The sequence below is a fragment of the Condylura cristata genome, unplaced genomic scaffold, assembly GCF_000260355.1.
Source record: "Condylura cristata isolate star-nosed mole 26May11 unplaced genomic scaffold, ConCri1.0 scaffold00002, whole genome shotgun sequence".
NCBI classification, from domain to species: Eukaryota; Metazoa; Chordata; class Mammalia; order Eulipotyphla; family Talpidae; genus Condylura; species Condylura cristata.
In genome coordinates this window covers 20077670-20091346 of record NW_004567103.1, presented here as the reverse complement: position 1 = coordinate 20091346, position 13677 = coordinate 20077670, and the positions used below count along the sequence as shown (strand labels likewise).

General features: G+C 41.6%; 1 protein-coding gene across 1 annotated transcript in view; it reads right to left on the bottom strand.

Annotated features, from left to right (window-relative positions):
- LOC101622012 (uncharacterized protein C2orf80) overlaps positions 1–11232 on the bottom strand; it is a 25174-nt gene extending 13942 nt beyond the window's left edge. Inside the window, 5 exon segments of the mRNA XM_004674813.2 lie at positions 5233–5304; positions 5708–5795; positions 7336–7418; positions 9372–9453; positions 11087–11232. Of these exon segments, the coding sequence (XP_004674870.2) occupies positions 5233–5304; positions 5708–5795; positions 7336–7418; positions 9372–9453; positions 11087–11127 (366 nt within the window). The 5' untranslated portion in view covers positions 11128–11232.
- Positions 11233–13677: the final 2445 nt, after the last annotated feature.

Genomic DNA, 13677 nt, shown 5'->3' with positions numbered 1-13677 from the left:
GGGCTTCCCATCACCAAATCACCTGTGATTTGATGATTTTTAAAGTTACTTCTGGCTCCAATATGTGAATCTTCCTGCATCCTTATTACCTGAAAGCATTTGATTGCTTATGTAAAAAATTGCTTTAAAGTGGTATGAATCCTAAACCTAGATAGAGTTAATCATATCCTCTTTTTCTTGCCTTAAAGCTATTTACTCAGATCGAATTATGACAATGTAAAAGTATTACTGTGAGCAATTTCTTGATTAAAGTACTGAATGAATGGCAAGTGATGTCCAGAGCACATTTAACACAAATATCTTGTAGCTGGAAGGAGGAGCAGAGAGGACATCCAGGAGTAATGGCTCAGACTGCAGGGAGGCTCTGAATGGGGCCACCAGGACGGGATGAACACAGAGGTCATAATCTTCACCTGCCTTTTAACCTTCAGCAGAACTTCTTCAGCTATCATTTTGACATCACTGAGGCAGAGGGTGGAGAATTCTGGCCGTTGGTCTCAAAGCAATTGGATGTATGCCTGTGGCAGTCATATTTTCCCGAGTAAAAGTAGGATGTGGTCTGAAAAGAGTTTATAATTGTCCAAGAGGCTTTAAAAATGTGATTGGGATGTTGCAAAATCCTATTTGCTAACCATTTTCATATTTGTCGGGAAAAAAGGAACACATTTCAAATGGGAAAAGTACCTGAAAATTTAGGACTTGACTGATTATATCCTATAGTTGTTTTTCTAAAAATTGAGGTTTTATACACATACACACACACATGCATATCTATACATACATACATATATACATATACATATGTATATATACGTGTGTGTGAGTGTGTGTGTGTGTGTATAAAGATGACTGGCCCCATAGAGAAAATGAACAACAGACTTTAACAGATACTTTACAGAAGTAGAAACAGGAATAGTTGCCCCTTGGTGATCAGGGAAATGTAAATGAAGACCAGTTAATAGATAGGCAAACTTAAATAGTCTGAAAATATCAGGAATGGGGCCCTCCCTGGTGACACAACAGGTTAAAGTATAGCAATACGAAGCCACAGCCACTGCAGCACAAGTTTGATCCTCACCCAGGAAGGTGACCCACGTGGTGCGGCAGACCTCTACTGACCAGCCTGTTGCTCCTCTTAGCAGTGCATTTCACTACATCTGCCTGTTCTGCTCCCTACTCTGTCTCTGGTGAACCCTTTCACCCCCACACATTTGGTCTGTACCCCAGTTCTTGTATGCATAAATAAATACATCTTAAAAAATAATCAAGTGTTGATAGCAACCAGGTATCCTGTTTTGCAAACAGAAGTTTTAATTGATGCAGCCATTTTGAAGAATAATTTGACTTTATGTAGCTCATATCCTGGTATGTAGCAATTTAAGTCCTAGGCACACACCATACAAAACCTATCACTGTACAACCAGAGACATCAAAAGAACCATCTAAATATCTAAAACAGAAGAACATACAAGTAAACTGTGGTGTATTCCTACAGTGGAATACTACAAGCAGTGAAAGTAATGTGATAATATGGATGAGTTTGTGCATTGCAACATTACGTGAAAACACACAAGCCATAAAATGATAATTTGCTTCATTTATATGGCCTCCTTTCTATATATATAGTGTTTAAATTTCATCTATGCAGAATGAATTATGCAAAGATCATGCAAAACTAAACACGATACTGATTCCGATGTATATGTGTTAAAACGAGGAATAAATAAAAGAGAATGATAAATACATAATTCAAGAAGGACACCAGGTTGAAGGGAAAGATGTGGAGCTAGAGGCCCAGAGAGTGTTGTTTGCTAATTATAAATAACTTTCACTTGGGTGAGGCCCTTAGTTGCATTTTCGCCTCTGGGTGTTTGTACAGGCAGCGAAAATGGCTCCAAGTCAGCAAACAAACGGTTCTTGGGCAGTAGAACCTGAGGTTAGTGGCCCGGTGGGAACAACTGGGCCTATGATGCTGCTGTGCCACCAGGTGGCAGCAAATTGTCCTGAAGAAAACCTCTGCGCCTGGGAACAATGGCCATGTGTCCTGCCTGACCGGTGGCTACATAATCTGCATAATCTGATTAGTATTCAACAGGGTTGAACCTCCTCCTTGGAGAGGATTTTAGCAGTTGCCTAAGGAAACCTTTCATCTGAAGGAATCAAAGGTCACTCAGATATTTGCAGCCATTAAAGAAGGACCTTTGGCAATGACCATTTTTTAATAACCCATCTCCTCCTTAGAAATATTTTTTAAAAGTTATGCTTAATGCCAAAGGAATACTTTAAAGTAGCTCTTACAACTTAATTTATGAAGTATCACGTTTCTGTTGACCAGTCCTGCTGATTCATTATTTAAAATGAGGAGGTCACAGAGTGGAACTGAAATGTGGGCACAGAGGCAGGACTGAGCTGTTTTTGAGGTTGGGGGACGAGGAGGGAGCTTGGGAGGCCTCCCAGGGTAGAAGTTCCTTAGGTTCTTATATTTGTAGCTCAAATCATGACATACTCCCTTGTGATAACTGATTGACTAAAAGTGTGCCATTTGGGGACATTTGGCAAAGTTTTGAGACATTTGTGGTTGTCACAGCTCAGGGCAAGCTACTGGCATCTAATGGACAGAGGTCAGAGATGCTGTCAAACATCCCCCAGTGCAGGACAACTCCTGACCCCACCCCTACACACAGCAAAGATTTATCTCATCTGAAATATTGAGAACCTCTGATTTAGAGGAAAATCAGGTACCCATCACCCGAGTAGCAGAATCCTTAACTGGACTGATTGTTTTGAGACTTCCAAATTCCAAGCACTAAGGGCTTCAATGTGCTACCACAGACTCCTCATCACTAGTTGTTGCTTTTGCAAATGTATTGAGGCTGACAGAGCTCAGAGGGCCTGCCTGGGTTATTCTGCTTGGAGGGGGTTGGGGTTCAAGAAGCCTGGCTTTAGAGCCTTCATACTTCACTCTTCCACAAACTGCCTTTCACTTGTAAGTCAATAAACGAACCTGCACTCATATCCCATAACGATAAACAAATACAGATCTTTGAGGGAAAGCCCCTGTGTGAAGACAGCGTCCGCTGACTTTCACAGCTAGTCATTACGCTGTGTGCGCATACACCCTGGCTTGTTATTATTGTCACTGACCATGAGGACAGGGGCTCTGAATAACCAAGAAAGACTCTTCAGTGAGTAAGTGATTGATAAATGATTGGGTAGAGATTGACTGGCCCACATCTAGAGAGTGTGTCTTCCTGACCTGGCTCCTTTCAATGAACCTGATTCATTCAAACTATGGAGCCACCCACGTCTGTAAACTCTGATTGACAATGCAGACAGCATTGGAGAGGTCCACAGTGTCATCCTCTTAGAATGTGATATGCCATCTTTACCTTCTGGCCGTATAAGCTGAGACCAACAGATGAGAAGTGGCTGAGTCTTGTCTGGGATCTCTCCCAAGTACCAGAAGATAAGGAAGACAAAAGACAGTGACAAAAGAAACAGAAGTTCTTGGGGCCTGGTGCTTGTGTGTACATGTTTGGGGTGAGGGGTGGGAGTGGGAAAAGAGGCAAAGAGAGCACTTGGAAGGGAGAGCTGTAAAAAAACAAACAGGGATGAAGCCGTTTGTTTGCCTCTTCAAGAAGCCCAATGAGCCAGGCTTGCTTTAAAAGTCAAGAACATCTTGGTGTCTAAGGAACACCAGGCTGAAGGAACACCAGGCCTAGCATGGCTTACATCACAGCCAAGATAGGATGTTAGTTCTATGTAAGCTATGCAGTCCACAAGAACGGTAACCTTGTCTGAATTGCTGACATTATGGCCTCTGTACATGCAGCTATATAAATTGAATGAATGAACAAAGAATGGAGCTGAAACCAGCGTGATCAAGAGAACAAGACGCAAGCCGACAACTAGGTTATATATGGATTCAAATGATCAGAGTTTGCTTCAAGTCACACATTTAGTAAAAGCTTGACTCCTAAACTGGTCTGTGGCTCGTGACATTCTCTGGCCCCTCTGTTCACAGTGTGATCTGCAGGAAATAGCACAAGGGATGCAGAGACTCCTGTAGCCAGAGGCCTGCTCTTGCCCAGGCCTCCCCTCCAGGCCGAAAGGAACGGTGTGAGCTGAAGGCCTGGGTGTGCGTGGGTGGGTGCGTGGGTGGGTGGGTGGGTGGGTTCTCCCCACTGCCCTCCTTGGCTCCTTCCCTCCTGCTGCACATCTCTGTCCTACCTGTTTTCTCTTTCCTTTGCTCTCTTCTAGAGGTATCTAAAGATAAAGGGGTCCATAGTTCATCTCTAAACAGCAGCCCATGTTTAGATGCTTACTAAATATTCATGCAGTTATAAAGAACAAAAACTGAACTGGCTGTGAAGATCACTCCAAACACTCATGTTTTTCTTTATTTCTTTTTTAAAGATTTATTTATTTGTGCATAGAAGAACTGGGGTATGGGCCAGAGATGTGGGTGGTCAGAGAATTCACCAGAGACAGAGTGGGGAGCAGAACAGTCAGAACGACTGAAATATATTCCTGAGGGGAGCGGAGGGGTTTGGGGAGGTGGTGGTCAGGAGAGGTCTGCTGTGTTATGTGAGTCATCTCCAGGGCAGGGAGCAAACTCACACGGAAGTTACTGCTGCTAGCTTCTCAGTGCTGTGCTTTAACCTGTTGCTCCACCAGGGAGGGCCACTCATATTTTTCTTAGGTCAGAATGTGGAAGCCCAAGGAGAGAAAGGGACCTCCAACTCCAATGTTGTGGAGTCAGAACTCTGCCCAGGTCTCTTCCCACTGTAGTGATTTCCAAGTGGTCTTGTGGGAAGAAGAAATGTGGCACCGATAAAACAGATCATTTACCTGAGATTGTCACTTGTACATTTTGTCTGGGCATGGATATTATACCATCCAAGAGGCACACTTAGACTTACAATCGGTACTACAGGAAGTGTAAGAAATTCAGTTAGTTCATTAGAAGCGGGCAGAATCTACACTCAAAATCTGGTGCGCTGTTTGCTGCCTCTACTCGGGTCCATGAAAAGACATTTGTGGTGACTAAAACTGTCTTCTATGGAGGAAAGCATTTTTCAAACACTTGTTGCCGAAGTAAGATAGGATGCCTCTGGTTTTGTATATTTGATATGAAATAATTATTTCATGCTTGAAAATACATTATAAATGTACAAAATAAAGAAATTCTATCTAAACGCCATTATATTGATAGTGTCAAGTCACCCTTACCTTGGCTGTAGGAGAATTGGCAGAAGAATCAACCCCATAAATTCTAAAGACTTCCTCAACTGGGAGACTGTTCTGTTTAACAATAACAACAAGTGTTATTATGTCATGGCTTTTCTTTCATTACAAAATAATGCTACAACTCCAGTATGTCTAGTTCCATAATGTGCCCACATCTGAATAATGTGGGCACTGATAAATAACATCAAATGAATGGAGAAACCAGAATACCCAAATACCAATAATTTATACGTTTCATTCTGGGTTGGGTTATTTTGTCCCCCTTAAACAAGCATTTTCATAATACACTATAGAAGTAAAAAATCTTTTGTTACACCTTTAAAATGAATCATTCAACATAACTAAGTCTTTCGCATTTAGAAGCACTGGTTGGAAGATAAAATTAGTATCCATTAATACCAAAACGTGAAAGTAGATCTGAAATTTCCATATACGGGAATAGTGTTCTTTTCCTTACCATTAAGACTCCAGCGTAAGATGATAAAATCATTGCTTCTCGTTCTTTACGGTTTGGGTATATAGGTCTGCCACGAAATGGCATTTTTCTAAGGGGGGGAATATGAATAAATAAGAACGGAGAGTTTATTCTTCATTTTTTTGAACCTACTATGACTGTGGTAATAGTCAGTATGTCCTCTCCAGTGGCTGTGTGCTATGCACTTATTCACAAAGTTGAAGTGAATCTAAAGTATACACTTAGAATTTTGGATCTTCCAACAGTGGGAATGAATCTGTCTTCATCTACCCATGTTTTCACAGCTATCAAATACCAGCAGACCGGCCTCAAGAGTGAACAGTTGTGGTTTTGCCAACTGGGGTGCTCCCTCTTGCAGCAAGTCATGGGGCGTGGGGGGTTGTCTATATTCTTTCAGGGAAGCCAACAACATCCTGAGGCTCCAAGCATAGAAACCACACTGTGGACAAAGTAAGTCAGTGTATTCTATCCCTGACTCCACCCCTGCCTGACAAGTCAGGCAAACGGCCCTTGAGGGCTGCCATCGCCAGCCACTGAGGCACAAGTTCGATCCCCAGCCAGGGAGCTGACCCACAGGGCACAGCAGAACTCTCCTGTCTTGTCCCTGCTCCCTTCTGCAGTGTATTTCAATCAATCTGACTGTTCTGCTGCCCACTCTGTCCCTGGTGAATCCTCTCATCCCCCAGCACCTGCTCTTCTGCCCTATACCCTAGTTCTTTATGCATCAATAGATAAAAATAAATCTTTAAGAAAAGGGGCCATTGAGAGGCAATTCTGTGATTTAGTTTTCACCTATCCCCTTCTGGACTGAGTGCTGTGATAAAGTAGGTAAAACTAAGAGAGTGTCTGTTCAGAAAATGTAGTCAAGATATAGCTTCTCAAGACATGGTTTGAGTTTTGAATTAAACCATGCCTAACACAAACTTCCCCACGGACTTTTCAGATTTCTTGGTTGATCTGAAAAACTATGACATGTACACAAATCCTTCCTGTCTCTCTGAAGTCTGTTCAAACTGAATTTTCTGCTTATTATAACTAAACTCTAACTAATACAAGCCATCCAAAACAGATGTGTATTCTATGGCTGTAGAATTGGTGATATAACGGGCCTGTGCCATAGTGATTTAATACTGGCATGTTCTTATCAACTGAGTGGTCAGCCTGGCACACATGGCAGAAATGCCAGTCATCCTGCTAAGAATCCACACAACAGCTCAGCTCAGGTACATGCCAAGCTATGTGCCTAAGAAATCATGCTTGATAGACCTTAGAAAATTGCTTCCTTTATCCAGAATAGACCATTTCTTAGTCAACCTGAAAAATTATGACACGCGCACAGTAAAGCACAATTGTAATTCTAAGGCAGAACATTCTGTCCAAGAAAGAGCATCTAACAGAAGCTAATGAGCTGAAATGCAAACTATGTATGCAACTATGTATGCCTTCCCCAAGTTGACAGCTGTGCGATTTCTTCAGTGTTTCAAAATTGAGGAGGAACTCTTACTTTACAGTGTTTTCAGATCAGTGCCTGACAGTGGAAGCCACCCTATAGGACTTGACCATTATTCATAGTCACATATTTAAAGAAGAAAGAAATTATTTCAACTTACACTTCCTCCCACTCCAGCCAAGTTAAGTCTTCTGAGTGATCCAGCCATTGCAAAGCAACGCTGATGGCCAAGTCATAGTGTGCCTGGAAGCAGGACGCACAAAGAGCAAAGGAAGTTGGCATTGCGCCTTGTGCTCTTGCACACAACGAGGGTGACAGTGCTAAGCCTCATCCACCACCTTGCTATATCCTCTGTGCTGAGCTCCACTGGCTGTGTCCAGTATCCAGATGCTCAGGAAGGAATACTGAGGAATCTCAGTCACTCATTTACCTCTCAGTAGAGCAGGTTTTTGGTTTGCGCGGTTTAGAAAGAATGCTAAACTGGGGATGGGAATCGGTTCAAATCTCAGTATGATATACCAACAACTTGTGGTATATTCTTGGGTGAGTAACTGATATTTTCTGGGCCTCTGTCTCCTCATATTTCAAAATAGAAAAAGCTGACGGCAGGGGAAGAGAGAAACAGAACAGTTTTTAAATCCATGGGTATGACTTCAAAATGTGCTTCTAGGCACTAAGAAGCTCAAGCCACCTCCTCATGAGTTTGATCCCCGCCTGCCCCGGAGGAGATCCACATGGCGTGGCAGACCTCTCCTGACCTGCCCCGCTGCTCCCCTCAGCAGTGTACTTCATCAATCTGCCTCTTCTGCTCCCCACTCTGTCTCTGGTGAATCCTCTCACCCTCCGCATCTCTGGCCTGTACCCCAGTTCTATATGAATAAATAAATAAATCTTTTTTAAAAAATGTGCTTCTAGGACACTTCCTAGGGAGTTAGGGGAAATTTGGGGGATCTTCAGAGAGGTGACTTCCTTGGCGCTGGGACTTGAAAGCTGAAGAGAATTTCTATGGGTGGGGAAGGTTTTTCCAGGTGGAAGGTCTGGGATGAGCAAGGGACTGGATGTCGATTAGTTAAGTAACTAGCTAAGAGGTTCCTACACAGTGAATAATGGAGGACCAATGTGAAGGTTTACTTTGAGCCCACTGACCACCTTTCCCTGGTCATCTCTGAGCTGATTAACCATTTAGTAGTCAAAATATTTCTTATTCCTTCTCACACGCCTCTCCCAGAAAAAGAAAAGAATGGTTTTGCTTTTGTTTTTAGATGGACTGTAAGAGTCTGAATTATGAATATCTTCTTCAGGAAGTGAACCAAACTGAAAATGAAAGAAAGAAAGGACATAAAAAGGGAGGGAGGGAGGGGAGGAGGGAAGAAGGAAGAAAGGACATTAATTTCAATTGTTGAAGCCTAACAAAAATTAGGTTGATTCAGGACCCAGCAGGATATGACATGTGCATTTGCCTATTAGAAATGTAGATTCCCAGCCCCAGTTCTCCTGACTCCAAACAGCCTTGTAATAAAACTCATTAAAGTTTGAGAAGCACTTTTCTAATCGGTTGAAAATATGCACAGAGCAAGACTGCAGAAGCCCAAGGCTTACTGCTTATTCAGTTCCAGGGAAGTTGGACAGGCAGACAGGGAGCGGAGGTGGCCTCCTTATTAGTTTAGGATTTGCAAACTGGTTCACACACAAACACTAACGGTTTCTTCATTTCTTAAAAATTAGATTTTTCACAGTTGCTTCTTCAATTTATGTAACGTGAACTTTCATTACATTTCATGAATCTGAGTTTTAACATGAAGGGACTTTACAATTACTCAACTCCTTGTTTCCACCCCCGCATTATGCAAATAAAAAAAGATCATATTTGATATCTACACAATAAGTTAATCTTGTAAAAAATTCTAACATCAGGTATATAACATTTATAAATATATGTATTATATTTATGCTGCCTCTTAATCTTTTCTCTCCTAATAGCAAATAGCAAAAGCCTCATAACTTTTATTTTCTCATTCTTTTTTCACTTTAATGACTTGAAAAAGCCATCTGGATAATCCTAGCATGAAAGATGAGGCAGAGGAATTCTGGAAGGAAAATCAAGATGAGACTTGTTCTTTTATACATTTGACACTTTTTGTCCTCTTAACACACATATAACACAAATGTGTCTCGGATCTGCATGCCTTTCTTTACCATATCATCTAGGAAGGTGAGTCGCCATCTTCCTTTTGGGTCAAATTCATTTTCCCGAAGTCTGGTGCCAATATAATCTCCCCTTAAAAGCAAGAGAGCAGCATGAAGCATTGGGAATGACAGGGTACTCAACCTTGAAACCCTCCCACCTCTACCCAGATGCCAGAGAAGTCACTGATGGCTCCCACAGCTGAATGAATACTTAAGTTGATTGAAATGGCCACTCTGTGAGGCTGGGGGTTTAAACGTCTAACTATAATCAATTTAAATCATACATTCCTAAATATTAAATTCACAGGGTTGGAATACAATTTTATAGGTAAGTAGGGAAACTGACAATTTTTCAAATACAGAAAAAGTTTTACAAAACCCCAAAGACTGAAAATCACTGTTTAAAATAAAGATCCCCTTGCTGCCCATGTTAAACTCAGGCAGGTTGTAGAAAACTGAAAACGCCCAGAGACAGAACATCCTTACAGGTGTCTTCTGCCCTAAGGCTTTTCCTCATCAGGATGTAGATACCCTAAGGAGGAGTCATGCACCGAAATGTATTACTAATTCCATTGTAGTTTATCCTTATCAGATCCTTCATAAATAATGACTTTTAATAAGGGTCCTGGGAGGACAAGGACCCAGCCAGGGTGAGACAGGAAGAGGGCCTGGGATCAGGAAAAGGACTCTGGGGTCACCGAGGTAGATCTCTGCAAATTTTACACTTATACCTAAGGCCAGATCTGACTGCCAAGGTTTTTACTAATACTTTGGGCAAATTACTGTGTGGAGGACAAGTCTGCTTCTGGCTCTAGAGGCTCTTCTTCAGACATTAAGCTCTTCTGGAAAGATTGTGAAAGAACTAGAATTCTTGCTTTGTGAATCTAAGATACTTTATTTTAAAAAGTCTAAATACATTATTTGGATATATAATATAATCTACTTGTATTAGTTCTGGAATTCCAGTCTAGTAGCAGAGCTTGCATTCCTGCTCATGTTTCATTTTTTAATTTGTTATTCTACATGTAAACACCTACATGTAAACATATGTGAAGTCATGCATCATTTACTCCCATATTTCTTAAGTACTTGTTAAAGGTAATGATCTTTTAGTAGGCAGAGAAAAGACATTTGATAGGGCTATGAGAAACTATTTGAGGAGAGGTTATTAGTGTGGTGCCCACAATAAATATGAAATAGAACGTAATCATTTTCCCCCTACGTATGTGGTCCATGATTTTCACCAATGTACAAAGTCAAACAAAAACTGCCACAGGAAGAAAACATGTCTGCATGGGAAAACTTGACGTTTTCCTGGCTAAAAATGAAGTTGATATGGCAAGAAAAAGGAGATGAATTATTTAGTTGATGAAACTGCTGACAAAAGAGAAATGATTGTGATTTCAATGCTGGATTCTTGGTACATTTTCCAAAGTCCTCTCCTATATCTTTTCTCCATGGAATCTGTTCACCCTGGCAGCTCAGGCTGGCTGAGCCCTGGGCCCAGCATTTTGGGTGTGGAAAACAGAAGCCTGCGATGTGCATGCTGCGGATACAGCCTTGCTCCTCTCGGGCAGCAGGCAGAAGCCAGGCCATCTGACCTCCCAAAGAGTAGGACTAGATCCTTTGATGTTTACTCCCCAGCTAACATCCACGTCATCTAGGACACAGAACCCACCAAAAGCCGCATATAATATATGAAAGTTATACTGAATCATACTTACAGGAGCTTTTTCATTTCCTTCTTCAGGAGCCTCCTTTCCATGATGAAAACCTTATCCAGTTAAGCAGGTAGCTGCAGCTTATACTGCACCTGCGAAGATCCAGCCTCTTTGAGCCTACAGACTACAGCAGCAAATCACAGTGAATTTGAGTTAGGGATGCTATCACTGCAAATACCAGTCATGGAGTCCTAGGCTCTGGAAGGGATCCGAATGTGTGTGCAGCGCTCAGGCCTCTCAGCCAGCAGCTTCCAGCTTCCAGCACCTTCCTTTGTGAGGTTATGCCTGGTACCAGGAGTTCATTTGGCTTTTTTTTTTTTTTGAAGTTTTATAGCATCCTTCCTTTAATTATCTATACAGAAAACTAGCCGGTAAAATAGACATGGATCACATAACAGTGAATGAGACTATTTGGGTAGAGCCATCTAGACAAGGTTTGTGATCTGAATATGTTTGAGTTCTGTGTGATTCAGCATAGTGATTTTTAGTGACTCTCCTTGGCAGAGTCATTCATAATAAGAGTTTTATGTAGAATCTACCTGCAGCCTGCTATGACCAGGGTTCTGGAAAGAACACATGACCAGGGTTCTGGAAAGAGCATGCATGACAGGCCATGTCTTCACTTCTCACTGCAACCTTGAACCAGAAACTGGAGTTCAGGTGTTGGTGTCAAAAGGAAGTCACAAGAAGAAGGTTACATATATACACGCACATGCACACACACGGGACACACACTCACACGTACACATTGGTTTACAATACTGTATATGATTAGCCTGAGGTTTCCAGGAAGAGGTATACATGAGGTATCTGCTAGCTCTGCAATATTTTATTTCTTAAAAAAGAGTTAAAGCAATTTGTGATGATTAATTTTATGTGTCAGCTTAGCTCAGTCACTATATAGATATTTACTTAAATATGAGTCTGTCTCTGTGAAGGTATTTTTTTAGATGAGATTAAAATTTAATTGAATTAAATTAGTAAATTTAATTAAAATTTCTATGCTATAGGTGAGCCTCATTCAATCACTTAAAGACCTGTGTAGAAGAGGAAGGAATTCAGCCAGTAGATGCTTTAGGGCATAAACTGAAACTCTTCCTGAGTCCTCCAGCTGATCAGCCTACCCCTTCGAATCAACACACACACACACACACACACACACACACACACACACACCACATGACACACTATGTCTCTGGAGAATATAAGAAAAGTGCTAACATTTGTGGACTCTGGGATGATAGGCCCATGTATGCTCTTTCTATCGTCTTCTGTACTTTTTGACATCATTCGTGTGTTTAAAATCATGACTTTCTTGAAGACTGGGGGAAAGTTGAGAAACTATTGGGAAAACTGCAACAAATTGACTTTAAGCATAAGTATAAGCATAAGTAGAAATGAACTAGTATGCCACTGTTTTAAGTAAATTCTTACCCAAACCTGTTTAATGCTTCTGGACCATTCTCACTGCTGCTGCATGTCTTGGCCTTGGTTGAGATATGGTAAAGGAGAAAAGGGGTGAGGAGAAAGCAAGAACTTGATATGGGAAATGGATTCACTATAAAAATAGTAATATTGCTTTCTACAAGAGAGTCACTTGGAAGAGAATGGCCTCATGGCCCAGTGATGGGAGGCCAGATGCTGGCCAGTGCTGTCTACTCCACTGCTGGCTGGGATGACTGGGGCCAAGCCTTTAAGTTCTTCTGCACCCTAATCTCAGATGTTAGCCACAAAATGATGCGCCTAGCTAACATCACCAAGAGCACCTTTCAGTCAACATCCTGTGGCTCCAAAGGCCACATGGATCACCGTTTTTGTAATTCAACACTTTGAAAATCTTTGTTATAAACATCACGACCTACCACAAGTCTTGGCAAAGGGCCTTAGCTTATATGCTTTTAAAAGAGCAAAAGACTTAGTGTCTGCATCAGCCCAGTTTTGTTTTGTAAATCTCAGTTAGCTTTTTGAATTTTAGACTCACAGATTATAAAATTTGCTGTCTCTTGGTTGTTATGAAGCTTCCTCTTAGAACCATCTTCCTTTCTTCATGCCCACGCCCATCAATTGGCATAATATTCAAAGATATAAACCATTAAGAAAATGATCATCTCTCATCTCTAAACCACAAGGCTGGAGGTCCAGGGACCCTGTGTGTCTATCAACTAACTGTTTCACTTTGGACAAATGAATTTGCCTCTCTGTGCTTCCTTTGCTGTAAAAGAATTGAATGATTGCTGTTGAGCAACTTACGTGCATTGAGTAGCTGTGCCTGGGTAGAAAAGGGCATTTGCATACACTTTCCCTTTGGATTTTTATTTAGTCACCCTTTCTTTCTGTCTATAGAGCTTTATCAAAAACAAGACAGGTTGGAAACAACACACAAAAGAACGACTGGAAAGACATCAGCGGCATCAGGCATTAGCTGTTTCAGAGAAAGCCCCCCAGAATTCAAAGCCTCAGATTCTACAGGAATATCACACCATATATATCTGCAATCTCCCTGCAGGTCCCTGCCCCTCACTCCCCTGCATCTCGTACTGGGTTCTGCTCATGCCCAGCCTTAACTAATTCCCCTTTCAGGATCTCTCACCAGC